A 20,490-nucleotide genomic window follows, 5' to 3' on the forward strand; every position below is an offset into this window, starting at 1 on the left:
CCGTTCCTCCAGGTTCCTGGGCAGAGATGGGCTCAGTGACACAGCTTCTTTTCTTACCTCGGTCTGGGTTCCTTTCCTTACTGTGTCAGAGGAGGTTTCCTTCTGTAGAAACTGCCACAGGGCTGGGCTGGGTGGGGCTTCGCAAGTGTCCTTGCAGCAGGGCCAGGACTCCGCAGGCCAAAGATGACCAAATTCAGTGGAGTAAATGTCACAGCCTGTGTTTCATTTGGGAGAATGTGGGCGACCTGCCCCTCCAGCTGGAAATGTTAAAGAGATCAATGAGTCTGCAGTTTGACCCAGGGTGACACAGATCCCCAGACAGCGAGCTCCCCGGGGCACTTTTCTTATTACTAGACTTTAGTTTTTAGTGCAGTTTTAGGCTCACAGCAAAATTGAGAGGAAGGTGCAGAGAGTTCCCATATAGCCCTGCCCCTACACATGCGCAGTCTCCCTCATTACATCCCCCATCAGTGGGACATTTGCTACAGTTGATGAACCTACATGGACACATCATGGTCACCCGGAGTCCATAGTTTACATTACTGTTCACTCTTGGTGTATATTCCACGGGTCTGGACAAACGTTTGATGACATGTATCCACCGTTATAGCATCACACAGAATAGTTTCAGTGTCCGTGGGTCTGGACAAACGTTTGATGACATGTATCCACCGTTATAGTATCACACAGAATAGTTTCAGTGTCTGTGGGTCTGGACAAACGTTTGATGACATGTATCCACCGTTATAGTATCACACAGAATAGTTTCAATGTCCTAAAAATCCTCCATGCTCCACCTATTCATCCCTCCTCCCTAACTCCTGGCAACCACTGATCCTTTTATTGTCTCCGTGGTTTTGCTTTTCCAGAACGTTATATGATTAGAATCATACAGTATACATAGCCTTTTCAGATTGGATTCTTTCACTTAGTAGTATGCCTTGAAGATTCCTCCATGTCTTTTTATGGTCTGAGAGCTGTTTCCTTTTAGTGCTGAATAATATTCCATTGTCTGGATGTACCACAGTTTGTTTATCCGTTCACCCACTGAAGGACATCTCGAGTGTTTATACATTTTGTAATTATGAATAAAACCGCTATAAACATCCACATGCAGGTTTCAGGGCGGACGTAATTGTCAGTTCCTCTGGGTAAATACCAAGGAGCACAATTGCTGGATCACATGGTAAGAGTATGCTTATTTTGTAAGAAACCATCAGACTGTCTTCCAAAGTGGCCGCACCATTTTGCATTCCCACCAGCGATGCATGAGACTTCCTGCTTCCCCATATCCTACCAGCAGTTGGTGCTTTCAGTGTTCTGGATTTTGGCCATTCAGAATAGGTGTTTAGTGGTATCTTGTTGTTTTAATTTGCATTTTCCTGATGACATATGACGTGGAGCATCTTTTCGTGTGCTTGTTTGCCGTATGCATTTCTTCTTTGGCAAGGTGTCTGTTAAGGTTGTTTGTCCATTTTCAATAGGATAGTTTGTTTTCTTCTTGCTAAATTTTAAGAGGTCTTTGTATATTTTGGATAACAGTTCTGTGTGAGATTTGTCTTTTGCACGTACTTTCTCCCAGGATGTGGCTTGTCTTCTCATTCTCTTGACAGTGTCTCTCAGAGCAAAAGATTTTTTATTTTAATGAAATCCAGTTTATCAATACTTCCTTTCATGGACCATGTCTTTTGTATTGTATCTAAAAAGTTATCACCAAACCCAAGGTCATCCAAATTTTTTCCTAAGAGTTTTATAGTTTTGCATTTCACGTTTATATCCATTCTCTTTTGAGTTAATTTTTGTGACGGGTTTAAGGTCGTGTCTAGTTTTTTTTTCACACGTGGATGTCCAGTTGTTCCAGCACCATTTGTGGAAAAGACTGTTTCTGCAAAATACTGTATCTCCTTTGTCCCTTTGTCAAAGATCCATTGACTATTTACATGGGTCTATTTCTGGGCTTTCTATTCTGTTCCATTCATCTATTTGCCTATTATTTCACCAACACCACACCGTCTTGATTACTGTCACTTTATAGTAAGTCTTGAAGCCGAGTAGTGTCAGTCCTCTGACTTGGTTCTTCTGCTTCAGTGTCGTGTTGGCTGCCCTGGGTCTTTTGTTCTCCATATAAGCTTTCGAGTTAGTTTGTTGATATCCACAAAGTAAGTTGCTGGAATTTGGATTGAGATTTCATTGAATCTACAGATCAAGTTGGGAAGAACTGACATCGTAATTATATATTGAGTCTTCCTGTTCGTGAATGTGGAATACTTAGTTTATTTACTTCTTTGATTTTATTAGTGGGAGTTTTGTAATTTTCCTCATATAGATCTTATACATATTGTATTAGATTCCTACCTAAGTATTTCATTTTGGGGGTGCTAATCTAAATGGGATTGTGTTTTTAACTACAAATTTCACTTGTTCTCTGCTTTTATATAGGGAAGTGATTGACTTGTGTATTCACTTTGTATCCTGCAACCTTGCTGTAATAGCTTATTAGTTTCGGGCCAGGTCATTTTGGCAGCATTAGATGCAGTCCTAGTGACCCCAGCTTAAGAGGGTTGTGGACAAGCCAGAGACCACAGGGCTCTTGTGGGTGTGTGGCTGTGAGGGAGGGACACAGCTGGAGAGAATTATGGGGCCCACTGGCTCCAAACCTTGAGTTCCCGCACTGGAGGTTTTTCATTCAAGGTAGACATTTACTCTCAGAAATGTTGGAGAGGGATTCTCTGAGTCTGCAGGAGGACTGACTAGGAATACTTCTCTCTGTGCCTCATGTCTGTAGAGTACTTTATAGCTGTGACTCCGTAATGAAGGAATATGCAGATACAGGTATTTTCTTGTTGCTTCCTCTGTACAATTTGCATTATTCGTCTGTGCAGTTTTTCTCTGTAAAACTATACGTCACTGACTCTGTTACCCAGCTAAAGTAAAATCCCTCTGTTTTCAAAAGGAATTTTTTTTTAGTGTTGAACTCTATGTTCATAGACTATCCTTAAAGGATAAGTTATCCGTGGCCAGAACAAAGGTGACAGGAGTTTGTCCAAGATAGCAAGCGTGCTAGAACTTGAAGCCTCAAAAGGAAGCGTCTGCCTGTATCCAGTCTGGGTTCCAGTCCAGGCCCTGCCACTTGGGGCTCAGCCTCTGGCAGGTCACTTAGCCGTGAAGACCTCAACATAATCATAATAATCTCTCCCCGACACAGTGGCTGCAGGACCAGTTGAATAGGATGTTGAAAATGCCTTGGGAACTGTAACATGGTCACGTAAGCTGTAGTTGTGCTCCTGCCACTCTGCTTTCGTGTGAAAACACTTTTATTGTCCCAAGAGGAGTGGCCTTTGCTGTGCAGTGGCCTCATCCTTTTCCTACGCAGACACGATTGAAAAGGCTGGTCCCACAGCAGCTTTGCGAGGCATTGTTCCCATGCCAAAGACCATGAGCTCACAGCCCGCAGGTTGTTTCAGGGGGTCCCTGGAGCCCACTAGGGCTCATTGCTACCTTATGTTAAGGCAGCAGCTTTGTCCCCATGTCTCTGGGTCCCAGCAAAGTTGCAGGGAACATGCTGGACTTCGCTGCAGGCCTTGCTGGTGAACTGCTCACCCATGCACTTGACCTTGGAGGTGGGCTGTGAAATCAGGTCTGCTCCGATTGACATGTTTGTTTCAACTGCACCTTTTAAAAAATGTATTTAAAAATTTTAAAGCATGTCATTAATGATTTTTAAATTGCAACTCATGTATCAACCTCATTCAAGAAAAGTGCTCCAGAATGATGGCAGCAAACCCTTCCAGAGTACGTGCCCTGCGAGGCTGGCAGAGCCTGGGCCTCCGTCGGGGCACCACCTGGTGTCTCAGGGTTAAAGCCCTGCTCACCCATCCCAGGCAGTTAGCACTGGGGCACATACGCCTCTGGGTTCTGCACTTTGGTTCACTATCATCTCATTACAAGCAGCATTTCATGTTTCTCCGTAAGCTTCCTTGTTACCTAACATTTTCCCAAAGCATGTTGAATTAGGAAATGAATCAATGAATTAGTTGATCATAATGGAACTATAATAGCCTTTATTTTTAGGTATTAAAGCTTTTTCTTCTGCTGTGGCTTATAATTTTTAGTTACACTCTATCATCTTTTCAGATAATCTATGGCACATATCAGTAACTCTGAAAGCTTTGCTTTTTTTAAAGGGTGAACCTCCCAGGGACAGGACTTCACGCAGAACCTGGAGGTCTTATTTAATCATCTGATTGGGCATTTATGTCTGGGGGTTAAATTATGACTGCCTTGGGCTTAGGTCCTTTTAAAGTCTCTTGTTTCTAGAACACATCAAAAGGTTTAAATTTCCATCCAGCTACCTTCATGGCTGACAAGGCAAGGAATCGAGTCAGGACACGGATATGCAGCTGGAAAAGTGAGGATGCTGCAGAGAGTGCTGGGTCCTAGCTGTTGGTTCGAAAAGTGCAGAGTGACGGTGGTGGGAAGGTGATCAGGCTGTCCGGTCTCTGACCACCTTTAGGAAACTGAGTGGTTCTTTCTCCCCTTAAACTAAGTTTCATTTGTTGTCTGAATTCACTTAGAATCCCAGACCCCTGGCCCTGCAAGGGCTCCTCGAGATTCCCTGGCCCGTGTCCTCTGCGTGGAGGTGAGGCGCTGACACTCAGGGGTGTCTGCAGCGTTGGGCAGCGAGCGGCACAGACTTTCAGTTCTCTTCAGTTTAATCCCTTTGCATCTGATACCGAGGCCGTTGTGAGTTGCTGCAGTTTCTAAAAGAATTGCTGTTTATGTTTTTAGTGTCAGCTCTTAACTGGTTCTGTTGAAACAGTGGAACGTAGCAGAAGGCCCTGGCACCAGACCCCACACGATAGCCCATAAACGTTAGGGCTGTGTCTTTAACGGACCGTACTGTAAAGGATGTTTCCTTTATAAAAGTAATAGGAATTCTTCCAGTTTAAAAAAAAAAAAAAAAAAAAAAGGAAGACACAGAAAAGCAAGGGAGAAATGCATTCCCCACAGACCTGTCACCCAGGTACAACCACTGACTGTTTTCCTTTTCCCCCTTAGCATAAGGGGTTTACCCATGTTTTTGGCAAACACAGCCTAGGTCTCACTTTCAGTGGCTGAGGAACCGTCCACCGGCTGATTCCACCCCTTACGGTTGCCCAGTTAGCGTGCTTCTAACTTCTCAGTACCACAGACAGCACTTGGGAGGCTACCTTTCTGCATTACTTCCTTTTTCTGAGTTCTGGACTGTGGCCTTCAGACCCTGAATTTCTGGCAGCGGTAGGACTGGGTGAGAACCTGTGACCTTAACACTTCTGCTTCCCGCCGCGGGTTTGACGGGCGCTTTCCCATACAGCATCGCACCACAGCTACGCACCCTCAGGTGGAATTGGACGTATTGGGCCAGGCCCCGGGGGACAAGCACAGCAGGCCCACCTGTCCTCTGCTGGGGAGGGAAGGGGCTGGCGTGTGCTCAGCAGAGCTGTCCCAGACGTGCTTGGGAGAAGGGAGGGCTCCCCTCTCTGCTGCGAGGAGGGACAGTGCCACTCTGCGTCGGGGGGAGACGCCCCCCAGGCCGGCTGTTCCTTCTCGAAAGGCCATTTGTGCTGCTACAAGGAAGCAGGAGTCTGGGTCGTGGCAGACGTGCGCCCGCTCCAGGTTCAGCTCGTGCCAATTTTCTGGGATTTCATTGTGACTAGATCAGAATTTTCTTTTTTCTCTTTTGTAACTGCATGAGTATCATTATAGTAATACTAATGAAATCAAAGGCAGAATATTCACCCTCCTAAACTCAAACCGTCTTAAATTTTCCAGGCACACCTCCAACTGTTCATAGGCACACACGCCTTTTATTGTATAGGTCTCATCATGGCACCGATAGTTTTATTCTGCTTTTCCCAGAAACCGCTAACATTTTTCCATGTTGCTATACAGGGTTCGTGATTACTGTTTGCTGGTTAGCTGGTATTCCAGTGAGGGGCTAATTTAACCATTTAACCATGTCCTTTTGGACATAGCTTGTTTCCAACTAACTTCCCACCAAATGAGTATGGGGCTCAAATATCTTCACCTCTAGGTTAGCTGTCTCAGCTGGTTATGGAATATTTCCTGTCTCGGGCCTCTCGGAGCAGGACCTGCAGGTTACCGAGCGCAGGCAGGTCTTCAGATCCTCCTGATAAATAATGCCGAATCATCTTCCAGAAAGGCTGTCCTGGTTGACGTGAGCATTTCATAAAAGCACCTGATTTCGTCAAAGCTTTGGGCAACTGCAATTTTAAAGACTTTTGCCAACTCACTCTCTTTCCCAAGACGACACAAGTAGACCCCTCAAGTTCAGACAGGAGCTGAAGTGCAGGTCAGCCTCCGGCCCTGCAGTTCCCTGGAGTGTCTCATTGCCCGGCGTCCTCAGATGGGGCAGTGCTGCCGGCTGGGACAAGAGGACGCGGAGAGGGCAGCAGTGGCCACAGCAACTCAGCCGTTCAGGGAGGGCTCTCTGATTTCTCCCTGCCTCTCAAGATGTGCAGGAGGGACAGTGGCTTAAAAGATGCCACTCTGTCAGGATAATCACATGGGGTTGCTGACGGGCATCATTATGGCTGAGGAATGTCTCGAAGTAAAATTCACAGCTCAAAAAAAAAAAGAAAAAGAACTCACAGCTCATCCTCAGGAATGTTACGCGAAATTTCTTCCTGAGCCCGTGTTCTCTACCTGGCGCCTGGTACCTGGTGGTACCAGGTCCCTCAGCACCGCAGGAGCCAGCATGAAGGTTGGGTATCACAGCAAGCCCCCGGGGAGTTGCCAGGCTTCTGGCATATTTCTCTACACTTCAGTGTCCTCATCTGTAAATTGGGGATGATAACAGAATCTTCCTCATAGGACCCTGGTGCAGATGTGATGAGATAGTCTGTCTCAGATGTTCAGTCGAGGCCTGACACAGAGTAAGTGTCCTAATGAATGAGCCACGTTAGGTGGAGCTCGGAGAAATGAAAACTGTTGTGTTTGGGAACTTCTTTGAAGATTTTGCTTAATGGCGCAATGTCATTCTAATAGTTATAGGAGTGAAATACGAAGCCCTTTCAGAGAGTAAAAGTGACTTGTTCAGTAAACTTTATAGAGCGAAGTTGGTGTCTGGGATAAAACTCTCAGTTAACATGCGTTTGGGGAAGTCTGGCGTTTCCAGCACGTTTCAATATTTCTCCTGGGCGCGTTGGGAGCCGTGAAGTGACACTCCAGGAGATACCGTCGCCCGGCTTTGGGGCTGCTTGCTTCTTGGGTGGTTCTCTGGTATCTCCCACCTTCCCTCAAGACTCAGCCTTTCCACTCAGGCCTCTTCCGGCAAATCAGAGGATTGTAGCTGCTCCCGGCTCAGGTCAGCAGGGCTCTGGCCTGCCCGCTTCTGATGCCCCCATCCAGGGTAAAGGGAGGGGCCTCATTTTTCTGATGAATTTGTTACACGATCCCCAGGCCTTGCTTTCTTTCTCCATCATCGTGTCCTCACTGAAGTGGAAGTTTCCAAATCCTCAGACCTTCTCAGCTTCTTAAAAAGTAGCTGTGGATTGTCGCCTTGGCCATGGAGAGAACAGAGGGCTAGCAGCTCATAAGCGGCCCTGCATCTTGACACCAGGGACATTGTACGTTATTTCCGTTCTTCTTAACCCACCTTCGTGGGCCTGTGGCAGCACACCTGCCAACAGGTGTGACTGCTGCTGAGCCTCAGAATTCACGGTGGAGATGGAGCCTGTCCGAGGCTGCGCCTCCGGGAGGCTCTCCCAAGGAAATGGTGCAGGCGAGGGCACAGCGCTCACCTTATTGCTCCAGTCAAGGGGGGAAGCTTTTTCTTTTCTGTTTAGTGAAAATCTAAAGACCTTTAGAGATGGAGTTAAGACAGCCCACTCACTTGCAGAGGCTGCATCTGGCAGAGCGGGTAACAAGAGTGGCTCTGTTCCTGGGGGTACACGTCCTTGGTGGGTGGCCAGGCAAAGCCACAGCTCCTTCAGGACTGAACTTGAGGGAGAGTCTGAATGTCCCACAGTCACACAGATGTCACACGCCTCGAAGTCCCACGTTAGCTTCTGCATGAGCTACAGGGATCCAGGCTCAAAAGACCATCAGTCTGTTTACAAAGTCTCGTTCACACTCAGCTGTTTGCTTCCCCCAAGGGGAGATGGCGGTGGACAAACCCGCGGCCCCCTTGGCAGCATGTGGACAGGACAAGCCATCCCAGCTCTTTGCGCGCAGACTGTGTTCTGAGTCACTGCAAGTCATTCGTTCACAGCAGCTCTTTCTGGATGCCTGCTGCTTTCAGAACTCCGTGCAGGGTGGATATTTGGGGTTCCGGGCTGCGGGCTCCCCTCTGGGGCCGTTTCCTTAACTGCAGGTGTGGTTGGGTTCTTATCCCACCCAGACCCACACTGAGGCTAAGGAGGGTGCCTCCAGCCCACCCTTGGGACACCAGGTGTAAATAATGCCGCAGGGGTGGAGACGCATCCTGGGCCAGTGGGAGGAGTTTCCTTGGCTCCAGAGCGGGGTGGTGGGGGGGGGGGGTTGTGTGTTGGGGGTGGGCGGGACGGGGTGTTATTCTCTGCATTGGCCTCGGGGCGTGTGCATCTCTGGGTCACTCCACACCTTTGGCATTAGGGGTAAAGGGCGTTTGCCTCAGACATACCTGGCCACACATATGTGCATTGTTGTTCATAAACCCCGGGGCCCTCGTGTCTGGCAGACGCGTTAACGCCGCCTCCCCCTGCGTCTTCCAGCTTGCAACGTGTGGTATCTGAACTCCGTGGAGATGGAGTCCCTCACGGGCCACCAGGCCATCCAGAAGGCCCTGAGCATCACCCTGGTCCAAGAGCCGCCTCCTTTGTCCACGGTCGTGCATTTCAAGGTGTCAGCCCAGGGCATCACCCTGACGGACAACCAGAGGAAGTGAGTGTGCCTGGCAGCCGGGCTGCGGGGCGGGCGGGGCTTCTGACCCCACCTGGGGCAAGACCTGCCACCAGCTGTGCCCAGGCCCCTGGACGTGCGGTGGTCACCCCGGCAAAACTCAGCGGTCCTGGAACGAATCAATGATCCAGTCACTCTGTGCTTGGCCCTGCTGTCCTGTATGTCCCCAGAGACACATATAAACTATTGACATTAAGCCCAAATGCTGTTTTTTTAGAAGTCAGTAACATTTTTAAAAAGATACATGGATCTTTGTGTATCTCTTACACAAACACACACACACACACGTGTGTGTGTGTGTGTGTGTGTGTGTGTGTGTGTGTGTAATTTGCAAATGCAAAAATCTTTTGTCATTTCCGTAAAATCACTCAGAGACTATGGTAGAATCCACTCATCTTTGCTTCTGTATCATTGGTCATCCCATTTCAGGTGAGAGTGTGACCTTGATACATATTATTTCAGTATCTAGATAATGTTAATTATTATGTAATAATAATATAGTATATAAGAATAATTAATGTTAATTATTAACTAACATCTAGATATTGTATATTGTTATATCTTAGTTAATAACATTTGAACATCTAGAAGTAGATGCTGTTTCAGTTTCCAGGTGAGCACAGAGCAGGGTCAGGTGCGTGGACAGAACAACGGCAAGCGTGTTCCTCCCACGAGCAGAACCTTTGACCTCAGGATCCAAGGCATTTCAGAGGCAGTTATTGTTTATTTGTTATGGAAAGTGCCTGCTGTGATTGATGAGGAAGCCAGGTCAGCGACCCTCAAAGCAAGGTGATGGCTGGAGCTTCAAGGGGCAGGTGGCCAGTCCCCGCACCAGCCGGTGGGGCAGCGCTCACCCCGGCGCCCTGGAGCTCTTCCTGCCACGACCCCTGCTCCAGAGCTAGTCGGGGGCTTGGGAGGGTCCCTGACCCAGAGCTCCCACCCACTGCTCTCAGGATAAAGCGGGTGTGGAGTGTCAGGTGCAGCGTGGGTCCTGCCACTCCGATTGGGGTCCTTGCTCCCCGCGCTTTACCCGACGGGCCAACGTGGCACGTTCCTCATGCCATGCACTCAGTTTCCTCGCCTCTCAAGCTGCACTGAGGTAACCGTCTTGGAATGTCAGTGACTCGAATGAGATATCCACGGGCAGGTGCCGGTACAGCTCGGCTGAAGCGTGGACACGGGGTCGGGCAGGAAAGCACGGCTTCTTCCTTCACAGCCTCTCTATTTTCTCCTGCTACCTGTGTGCTTTTTCTGTATCTCTAGTTTCGCTGTGTCCTTATAAAACCATGGGGGTGGGCCGCGTCCGTGGCACCCAGGATCTTCCCGGTTGCAGGAGACGGAACGTGCATTCAGCCTGGCTGATGCTGCACAAAAGAGGCTGTGTCCTCCGTGTTCCCGCTGAAAGATGCCCGGCTCTGCCTGTGTCTTTCCTGTACGCTGGCCTCTTTCTTTCCTTCTCCTGATGAGCTTTCTCCTTGCCCAGATCAAAGCCACCAGCCTCTGGGGATACCACCTACCCCAAGAGGAGAGGGCGCTTGCCCAGCTGGAGTGGGGCACACAGGGCAGGCCATGCTCAGAGGAGCGGGGAGGCCTGGCAGTGAAACAAAGGACAAGTGACAGGAGCCAGGACCGAGGACAGAGGAGTCCTCTGGTGGGTCCCCCAGCGGCTGTGCTGGCCCGGCGGTCGTAGCACCTCCCAGTGCGTTTCACGTGCACGGCCCTTGACAGTTTACAACATGCCGTCAGATGCCTCGTTGGGGCTGACTTGGCTCCTGTCCTGGGAGAGTGGTGGTCTGTACCAGACCCCCTCTTCACAGGCAGCTGCGAGGGCTGTAGACAGTTGGTGTTTTCCTGGGACGAGGGGAAGGTTGGGCCTCACTCAGCTTGGTCCCGTCCTCCACTCGGCTGGCAGTTTCTCCATTTCACTCTGCAAGGTGCTTCCCTTTACCCCGAGACGCACTCCTTTCCTAGTGCCCACTTTCCCCGGAACCACTCTGCCCAGCTTCGTAGGTCTGCTGATTTCTAACAAACGTACACTCTGCTCTTCTCTCCAGACCACCAGTAAAAGCATAAAATAGGCTTCTGCCCCGCCGAACCTCCTCCTGGGGGTCTGCCCAGGGCAGCATTGTCACTGCAAAGCCCCAGTAATGGGCTCTCCCTCTCCCGTGTCCCGGCAGGCTCTTCTTTCGGAGGCACTACCCCGTGAGCGGCGTGATCTTCTGTGCGCTGGATCCACAAGACAGGAAGTAAGCCATCTGTATCTGTACTAATGTGCTTCCTTTGCTTTTTAAGTTAATAAAGAAATTAACGTGACTCTTCTCTTATTCTGTAATTTGCAAGGTGGATCACAGACGGCCCTTGCTCAAGGTATGTTGCCAGCCTGTCTTCATTCTTTCTTAGTAGACGCTTGCCTCCAAAGCTGAATTCTGCCCCAGATTTCCAAAGAGGAAAATGACTAAATGATGCCGATGGGTTTGGGTTTGGCCTTTTTAAAAAAAATTTTATTGGAGTATAGATTTACAATGTTGTGTTAGTGCGTTTGGCATTAAACAAAAATGAAAGTGTTCTCTTTATGCAGAAAGGGCCTGCGAAGGGTTAACTTTTCTGCTTGCTCTTCTCTGAATGAGCAATACTTACCTATGACCCATAAAATATGGTATAAATAGCGTGAAGAGATTGCACAGCGTTTCTGGCCATTGAGGAGGGGTATAGCCTGCAGCAGCGCTGAGGCTGGGGTGTTGGAAGGGGGCACTGTGTGAGTGCAGCGGGCGTCACTGTATCCCAGCCCAGAGGGAGCATGGCTCTGCCCTGGCCCAGGCTCTGCGGTGGCCACGCAGCCTCGGAACCCTCCAGAGCAGTCTGCATTCCCACAGGTGGGCGTCCTCCGCGTCACCTAAATTTGATTACCACAAATGTCTAACTGCAGGGGTCCAATCCCAGGATTCCAATTTCACGTTTGCCGTTTGTCTTGGCATGTGATAAAGTAGTCGGAGCCCCCCGGCCGCTCTGGCTCACAGGGCCCACGGCGATCCCAGCCCTGTGGAGTGTGTGGCCCCAGGGGGGGGTCACTTGAGTGCCGTCAGCCAGTCCCTCCCGTGCTGTGGAAGCCACTCAGCTCATACAGAAAAATTCTTCATTGTTCTGAGAAGGAGAAGAAAGACCTCAGATAAGGGAAAACTACCATTATCCAAGTCCAGGGATTTGGATTTGGAAAATGGTAGTTATTGTGTTAAGTTTGCGGCTCCTGAAAGCTTATTCAGATAAAGCCTTCAATTCTTCTAAGAAAAATATTAGATTGTTCCGTGCCTTTGTTTGTTTGTTTTGCGGTACGCGGGCCTGTCACTGTCGTGGCCTCTCCCGCTGCGGAGCACAGGCTCCGGACGCGCAGGCTCAGCGGCCATGGCTCACGGGCCCAGCCGCTCGGCGGCACGTGGGATCTTCCCGGACCGGGGCACGAACCCGCCTCCCCTGCATCGGCAGGCGGACTCTCAACCACCGCGCCACCAGGGAAGCCCTGTTCTGTGCTTTTAAAGAGTTTCCTCACCTGCACGCAGTTTGTAACTCAGGGGTATGCGGGGGCCCGACCCCGCCTCCCCTGCATCGGCAGGCGGACTCTCAACCACCGCGCCACCAGGGAAGCCCTGTTCTGTGCTTTTAAAGAGTTTCCTCACCTGCACGCAGTTTGTAACTCAGGGGTATGAGGCCGGAGAAGGGAGCCCCTGGCGTGTTTTTAACCTCCCATCCTCTGGCCCCAGTGGGTGGGATCGTGGGCATCCAGGGAGAGCCCCCAGCACCCCAGGAACTGAGGCTGGGCTGCTGGCACCTGGAGTTTTGTGTGCCCGTCTGCTCTGATGGTGTGAACAGGGAGTAGGTGGCTCCTGAGGTAGAGCCAGGGTCCTCCCGATCAGAGACTCGAGAGTGGAGCTCAGGAGCTGGCAGAATAGGAGGGTTCTGGCCAGGTTGGAGCAGCGGCTTTGGTTCAGGTCCCAGACATGTGACTGGCACTCCTCAGTCCTGCCCATCAGGTTCCTCCCTTGTGAGGTCTGGGCACAGCATCCTCCGTGCAGGGTCTGCGAGGCGGAGAGGACGCAGACCTGCGTCTGGAGGTGTCCGGCAGGGGACTCGGCCCCTGAGATTTTGGAGAAGCAGAGGTTAGAGGTGGCGGTGGTGCGACAGGAAGCAGAGGTTTGTATCCTGTGGGGTGGACAGGACTTGGCTGGCACGCTGACCCGGCTTTCCTTTTGCAGAGTCTTTGGATTTGTGGCCCGGAAGCAGGGCAGCGCCACAGACAACGTGTGCCACCTGTTTGCAGAGCATGACCCCGAGCAGCCGGCCAGTGCCATCGTCAACTTCGTGTCCAAGGTCATGATCGGCTCCCCTAAGAAGATTTGAGCCTCCACAGCCTGGAGACTCCAGAAGGGCCTGTGTGACCCTAACGTTCCAGGCCCAGGAGGGAAAGGGGTTCCTCCAGGCTTACAAACAAACAACCCTGCCACCAGCTGGCCTTAGCTGAGAGCCACTGCTCATGGACGCATTTCTGTAGCCCAGTGCTTTCCAGGTGGAGGAAGTTGGGCATCGGGTGTGCCCGCCCGGGCCCCATGTAGGAGAGGACCATGCAAGGAGACGTGGGTACCCGTGTTTCTCGAACTCTGGTGTGTGTGGGAAGGAGGGGAGCCCGCCCGCTCCTCGGTGGCCCTGAGTGACCGGCTGTGCTTTGCCACTGCCATGTCAGTGGGCTCCCGTCCAGCGGGCACCTCAGGGCCTCTGTCCTCCCATGACAGAGTTGCTGATTAACCTGAGAAGGGGATGCATGTTGGATGAAGGTTTATGCGGGTCAGGCTCTCCCGGGGCACTGGGGCATCGTGGACAAGGGGACGACGTGATGGGCGGTGAGGACGAGGGAGGTCGTACGGTCATTGTGAGGCCAGAGCTTGAGCGTGGGGACGGCTCCCCGCCTCTGCTCACATGCCTCGGCTGAATGGCACCCTGGGCCGTGAGAGGGGAAAGTGAGAAGATAGGAGTAAAACCCCATTTCCATGTAATTTATGTTTTACTTAATGCCAAGTTATTTATGAGAACAGTTTGCCATTGCTGTGCTGTACTGGTGTCCAAATGCTGCCGCCTGCCGAGCCGGGGCTCTGGGAGGAGCCTCTGTCCCCGTGTCGGATGCACCAAGACGGGTGGTGCGGACTCCGTTGACCGCTCCATGGGCCGTCGTTGCCTGCGGGCGGCTGCCGAAAGCTGGCTTTGCCTCAAGCGGCCTTCCCGAACGCTTGACCATCCATGTGTCTTTTCCAGGCTGTGGATACATCCTCGCTGGGGCGGGGGAAGGTCCTGAGGGGTGGGACACGCTTACTTGGAGACTCAGCCGTCCTCCGTGTCGCTGTTCTCGGCCATCCGGGGGCCTGGGAGAGATCATCCCGAGAACCACTGACCTGAGGGAACATTTGTCTGTCTCCACCCCGCCTGTTGGCTCCCGTTGGGATCCGTGTGTTCTGGCACCTGAGCAGGGTGAAGATGAGGACGAGTCTCAGTCCTTCCACGCTGTTTTCAGCTCCTCTGCATCATCTTAGCCACCTAATCAGCTGTGCTCTTTACGCTGATGTGCATATTGCAGAGCCGTGGTCTGTCCACCTGAATCCGGCAGTGGTCAGAGGTTTGGGAGAAGAAGCCAATGGTCCTGCAAGATCCCAGATCAAGAGGCCCCGGTCTCCTTCCCCGTCACCCAAGACACTTGCACCGTGGCTCTCCATCCCCCGTGAACTGCCCGTCTCCTCCACTTCGCAAATCAAGCACCAGCTTTTCAAACACCAGGAATCACTGTGGCAGTCACCACACTGGCGTTTGGAAATGTGCTTTGTGGATTCTGTTTTCAAGTGGGGCAGGGACAGACTCGGCGACAGCAGAGGTGGGATTGGCCGAATCGCAGCGGGCATTGTACGCGTGTATGAGTGTGAGTGTGTGCGTGAAAGCAGGTGGGCGAGTCCACTGTTTAGCTCCTATTGATGCACCAACACAAGTGCCTCATTTCTGTGCCAAATGTTTCCCTTGGTCCTCGCGGACCCTCTTCCCTGACGCAGGGCGGCCTGGCTAAGGAGAACGTGCCGGCATCTTCCAGAGGCCTGATGCCTTGGTACCCGGGCTTGGGGGTGTCTAGCATTTCCGTTTTTCATTCACAGCTAGAACTCAGCCAATTGGAGCGGAGGTTTGTGCTGTCCTCTAGAGGGGCCTCCTCCTGAGATGCTTGTCCCCAGATTTGACCCAGAGACCGCAGGCTAGGTCCCTTATCCTTCTGACGAAGGAATAGAGGGGTCATGTTGAAACCAGAGCAAGAGAGGGGTGCAGGACTGAGACACACCAACCACCCCAATCACAGAGGCCGTCCTCGTCCAGAGCATACAAGCCATGACATTTGCTTTCTAAACTGACTGGCAGCTGAGACTTTTACTCTCAGTAGTCAAGGGCTTCGTCCTCCCAGCAAATGGCTCCCTCTGAGGTGGAATGAAAGGAAGCCAATTCCCTGTCTTCTGAGGAGCTGGTACGACAGTGTGTTACATATGCATGAAATGGAACGAGTCCATGAACTTCATGCTCAGACCTCAGGCAGCCCCACCGCCAACACTGACTCTGGGGCAGGCGGGGGAAGGAACATCCCCAGGCATCTGGCTTCTGGGGTGCCCGTGGGCACAGGGGTACTGTCCTGGGGCATGCACGAGGACTGCACCCCACAGGTGTCATAGCCAGGGCCTGTTTACCTGCTCATTAACCTATGCTGTATTCCTCCAGTGTTAACCTATAACTGTGTTAAGTCACACCGCATTTAAGGGTCTCCGTGTGTATCCTCGGCATCGAAGACCTCATCATGTCTCCTTATCTGCCTTACCTGGTAGTGGATATTTTTACTTTTCTTATATTGTAAAGAATATACCCCGTATGTAAATGAATGTTCTATAAATCCTTTGTATAGTCATTTTCTTTGCTCTTTAAATACCATCTCTATTCAGAGTATAATAAAAGTATAAACTTGGTAAGCCTCAGTGAGGCAGGCATTTGTTTGTCGTTTTGAATGGGAAGACCCCAGAAGGCATGTGCGGGTGTGGGCGTGTGTGTGCGTGTCTGTGTGTGCCTGTGTGTGTGTGTATTTGGGAGTTTGAAGGGGATTGTTTATGGATCAGTGGATTATAGTTTGATTTCTGCCCAGAGACTTTTGAAAATTGTATTCAGAGATTCTAAGAATTTAATAATAATGTGTGGTATTGATCATAGGAGCTGCTACATTTTTGATGTTGATATAAAGCCCCTGTTCCAGTAGCTGTAGGAGGAAGCTTCCAGTGTAGATCAGCCTCTGATGGGACTTCCCAGGTGTCTACCGAGTTGGGTGCTGAACCTGAATATAAAATGTGTGGTGGGTTCACCAGTTTTTTCGACAGATACTGGTGACAGTCCCAGCGCCGCCCTGCCGCTCTCCTGGGCTAGCGGGGTTCGTCCCCCAACCAGGTGAAGCCCCACTGTGCTGGCTTTCTGCCCTCTCAAGTCTGGGACCCCTCCCAAGGTTGACCTCCCTCCCTTGTTTGGTGATGGATGCAGGACTCTGCTGCCCTCGTTGCCTCTGCATCCTAGGGCCTGGAGCAACTATCATAGCACGATGCCAGGTGGCCACTGGACATGCCTTGGCCCAAGTCTGCATCATAGCCAGGCCCCAGAGCTTCACACACACACTGGGTTACACCTGGCCTTGCCTTCCTCTCCCCCTGCAGGCTCTGGCACAGATGTGGCTCAGGGCTGAGGCTTGACCCATCCACGTGGCTTAACCCCCATGGTTGCTTCTGTTCCAGCTCAGGAAAGAAACAGAACCTGGGCCCATTTTGGTCATGGACAGATAGGAGCTGGCTCCCTCACCCAAACTCAGTTTCCTCGTGGCAGGGTGAGCCTGTGCGGGCTTCGCTTTCTGCTCTACTGAGGTGCCCAGGAGACTCTACTGTGAAGGGGGAGCTGCAGTGGCCCCGGGGTTGATGCCAATAGTGGAAGGGAGACCGGGCGGAGATGGGTTGAGTCTTGTCCAACAGAAGGTTCCCACTGGGCCCTGGACCCTTGATCAGTGTCACAGCAGAGAGCAAAGTGAGAGGAGCTCTGGTTCTACTGCTCTTACAGGTGCGCTTTCAAGGACACAGTCTGGATTTGTCACCACGGCTCCAGGCTGCACAGAGGACTGTCTGAGACCCAGCAGCACTCCCAGCCTTGCTGGACGGGCCCCTGCCATATGGGGAACGTCACACTCCCTGTTCATCACTCAGCCACCTATCAGTGACCACCCCCCCTGCCCCGCCCACTCGGGGTCCTGGACCTATCAGTGACGGCCCGTCTGCCCCGCCTGCTTGGGTCCTGGACCTATACGTGAACACCCTTCCGCCCTGCCCACTCGGGTCCTGGACCTATCAGTGGTGGCCCTTCCACCCCACCCACTCAGGCTCCGAATCCATCAGTGACAGGCCCCTGTCCTGCCCACCGGGGGACATCAGTTCTGACCCTTTGTTGTCGTGGTGTTTTGTCTCCTAGAGGTTTGTTTGTGGTCTCATAGGTCGTCGGATAAATTGCCCCCATGGCCCAGGGGTCACATTTCACAAAGCAAGGGCGATGGAGCCTGGGTCAAGGCTGAATTGGAGTTTCCAGGCGGACCTGGGGTACTGGGAAGGGACATTTTACGACCTGGGAATGGGCTGTGTCTGGACACAACTGAGCCGCAGGGCTGGTGAATTGTAACAGGAAAAATGGTCCAAGAACAAATGGCCTTAAAGTTCCTGAGGAATCAGACCACAGCCCAAGCCTGGGCTGGAGCAACAGCAGGGGTGGGATGGGCTCCCCCAAAGCCTGTCACCTGTGGTGGTTCAGTAAAAGGGATTCTGCCACAACTGACCTGGCTCCCAAAGCCTCTTGTCCCCATGGACCTGAGATTGCCTTCCCCAGCCCAGAGACACTGGAGTGGCGGGGACACTGGCAGGGGTCCTGCCCCATCCAGGAAGCACCCTGTGTCTCCCACAGGAAGGGGGTCCCCCACAGCAAATGCCAGGCCAGGGAAGGCTGTCTGAGCCGCAGGCCTGCCACCCCTCCCTCACTGAGAGCCCCTCCTCCCCTCAGGCAGCCCCAGGGGGCCAGTGAGAGCCTCAGAGGAGCCGGTGAGCCAGGCTGACCAAAAGCCTGAACGGTTGATGGGAACGCGGCCCATAGCGGCTGGGATCTGGTGCTGCCCCTACACAGGGCCGTGCCCGCTGACACATGAGACTTAATCTGGACCCAGGGTCTCCTAACATAATAGCCCAAATATCCAGAATACGACAGAAAATTACCTATTGCACCAGGAACCAAGAAATTTACAGCTGAATGAGAAACGACAATTGACTGAGGCCAGCATCCAGATGAATCTGGTGTTAGGATTAGCTGGTGAGGATTTAAAGCAACCGCTGCAACAGTGCTTCAACAAGCAAGCCACAAATGCATGGAGAAACAGAAACAGCCACAGCAAAGAGCTAGAAGTGATGAAAAAAGCCAAACAGATTACAGAACTAAAATGTATAAAACAAATTAAAAGCCCACTGGCGGCTCAGTAGCAGAGTGGAGATGAAGGAGGATAGAATCCGAGAACTTGAGGACTGTGGGCAATGAAGTCTCCAAGCTGAATGTCAGAGACTTTAGAAACGTGAGGGGACCTCAATCGTCATTTGTATCACTGAGTCCTAGAAGGTGAAGGGAAGGAGAGTGGTAGTATTTGAAGAAATGACCCAAACTCTCCAAATTCAGCAACAGACATGAACCTGTAAATTCAAGAAGCTGAGTGAACCCCAAACAGGAGAAACAGCAACAACAAAAATCCACGCAAAACTTAATCATCATCAACCTTATGACAACTAAAGACAAAGAAAAAATCTAGCAAGTAGCCAGAGGGAAGTGGTGGATTATGTATACTGAAGGATGACAGTGGATTTCTCATATGAAACCATGGCGGCCACAAGGAAGTGACACATTTTTCAAGGCTGAAAGAAAAGAAATCTCAGCGTTGAATTCTATGTTCAGTGAAACCACCTTCAGGAATAAAGGGAAAATAAAGACATTCTCAGGTGAAGGAACTAAAAGAATTAGTTTTTAGCAGGCCTCTTCTTAACAATTTGGCTAAAGGAAGTTCTTAGAACAGAAAAGAAATGATGAAAGAAAGAAACTTGGAGCATCAGGGAAGGAAAAGGAACAATGGAAAGAACAATAGACTCTGCTTTTCTTCACAGGTATTATAAATCAGATATGATTTGATGATTGAAACAAAAATTACACCACCATCCGATACGCAAGACAATGATATTGCAAAGTGAGGAAGGTGAAGGGACTTCAATGGAGGTGACATTTCCACATACCAGTCTAAGTGGTGAAATGCTGATACCAGCAGAAAATAACAAATCACACACACACACACACACACACACACACACACATATATATATATGTAGCAATAGGTTACATTAAATTAGTGATTAAATAAGTGATTTAACAACCACCACAGAAACTGTACAAAAAGTTAATAGCACTAAATACATCAAAATGAAATTTTAAACAATAACCAAAGGAAGGCAAGGAAACAGAGAAACAAAAACAAGGCAAAAACAAAACAATAATATAGCAGAATGTAGCCCTAGCTTATCAATAATTACCTTCAATGTAAATGTTTGAACTACACCAATCAAAAAACAGAGATTGCAGAATGAAAATACAGAAACAAAAAGCCTGGCCCAATTACATGCTGTTTACAAGACATTTCAAATTCAGTGACACAGGTAAGTTGAAATTACAAGGATAGAAAAATACATATCATGCCAACATTAATTTAAAAAATACGGAAACCACTGTACCCATATCTGATAAAGTGTACTTTAAAGCAAAGAATATTACTAAAGACAAGGAGGGACATTATACAGTCATAAAAGGATCAGTCCACCAGAAAGACATGAGGACCCTAAATGGACACTCATCAAACAGCAGAGGCTCAATACATGAAGCCAAAGCTGGTTGAGCTGAAAGGAAACAGACAAATCCATAGTATAGGTGTGGACTCAACATGCCCTTCTCAGCATCTGATAGAACTACTATAGACAGAAAATCTGGAAGGATATGGAAAGCCTGCACAATACAAACAATCACAGGATCTAACTGATAAATCCTGAACCCCACTCAACAGCAAGATATACATTTTTTTGAGAACCCGTGGAGCATTCACCAAATAGACCATAATTTGAGCCATAAAGTGGAGGGGGGGGAATCCTGGGAAAGGGCGTGGGTCCTCTCTGGGGTGGCTTCAGGGTTTCACAGACCATGTCAAGTTGCCTAGAACCTGGAGGGTTGGTTAGGACAATAAAGCAGACACTGGTTGAGTGCTTACTGTTTGCCAAGTGCAGGGCAAGCACTTGCCAGTTAGCTTGGTTTATGGGGCCAAGCTCCCCTCTGCTGAAGAGCCCAAGAATCCACCCAGCACAAACCAGAGTGGGTCTGGTTGGGAGCGTGATTCCTGCT

General features: G+C 50.4%; 1 protein-coding gene across 1 annotated transcript in view; it reads left to right on the forward strand.

The window, feature by feature from the left end:
* The window catches only part of TNS3 (tensin 3), a 187,763-nt gene extending 174,431 nt beyond the window's left edge, over positions 1-13,332 (forward strand). Inside the window, exons 28-31 of the mRNA XM_007463691.1 lie at positions 8,754-8,922; positions 11,118-11,186; positions 11,281-11,307; positions 13,188-13,332. Coding sequence (XP_007463753.1) covers positions 8,754-8,922; positions 11,118-11,186; positions 11,281-11,307; positions 13,188-13,332 — 410 coding nt within the window. The remainder of the gene's footprint in view (positions 1-8,753; positions 8,923-11,117; positions 11,187-11,280; positions 11,308-13,187) is intronic.
* The last annotated feature ends 7,158 nt before the right edge of the window (positions 13,333-20,490 follow it).

The sequence above is a fragment of the Lipotes vexillifer genome, unplaced genomic scaffold (genome assembly GCF_000442215.2).
Source record: "Lipotes vexillifer unplaced genomic scaffold, Lipotes_vexillifer_v1.1 scaffold759, whole genome shotgun sequence".
Lineage (NCBI taxonomy): Eukaryota > Metazoa > Chordata > Mammalia > Artiodactyla > Lipotidae > Lipotes > Lipotes vexillifer.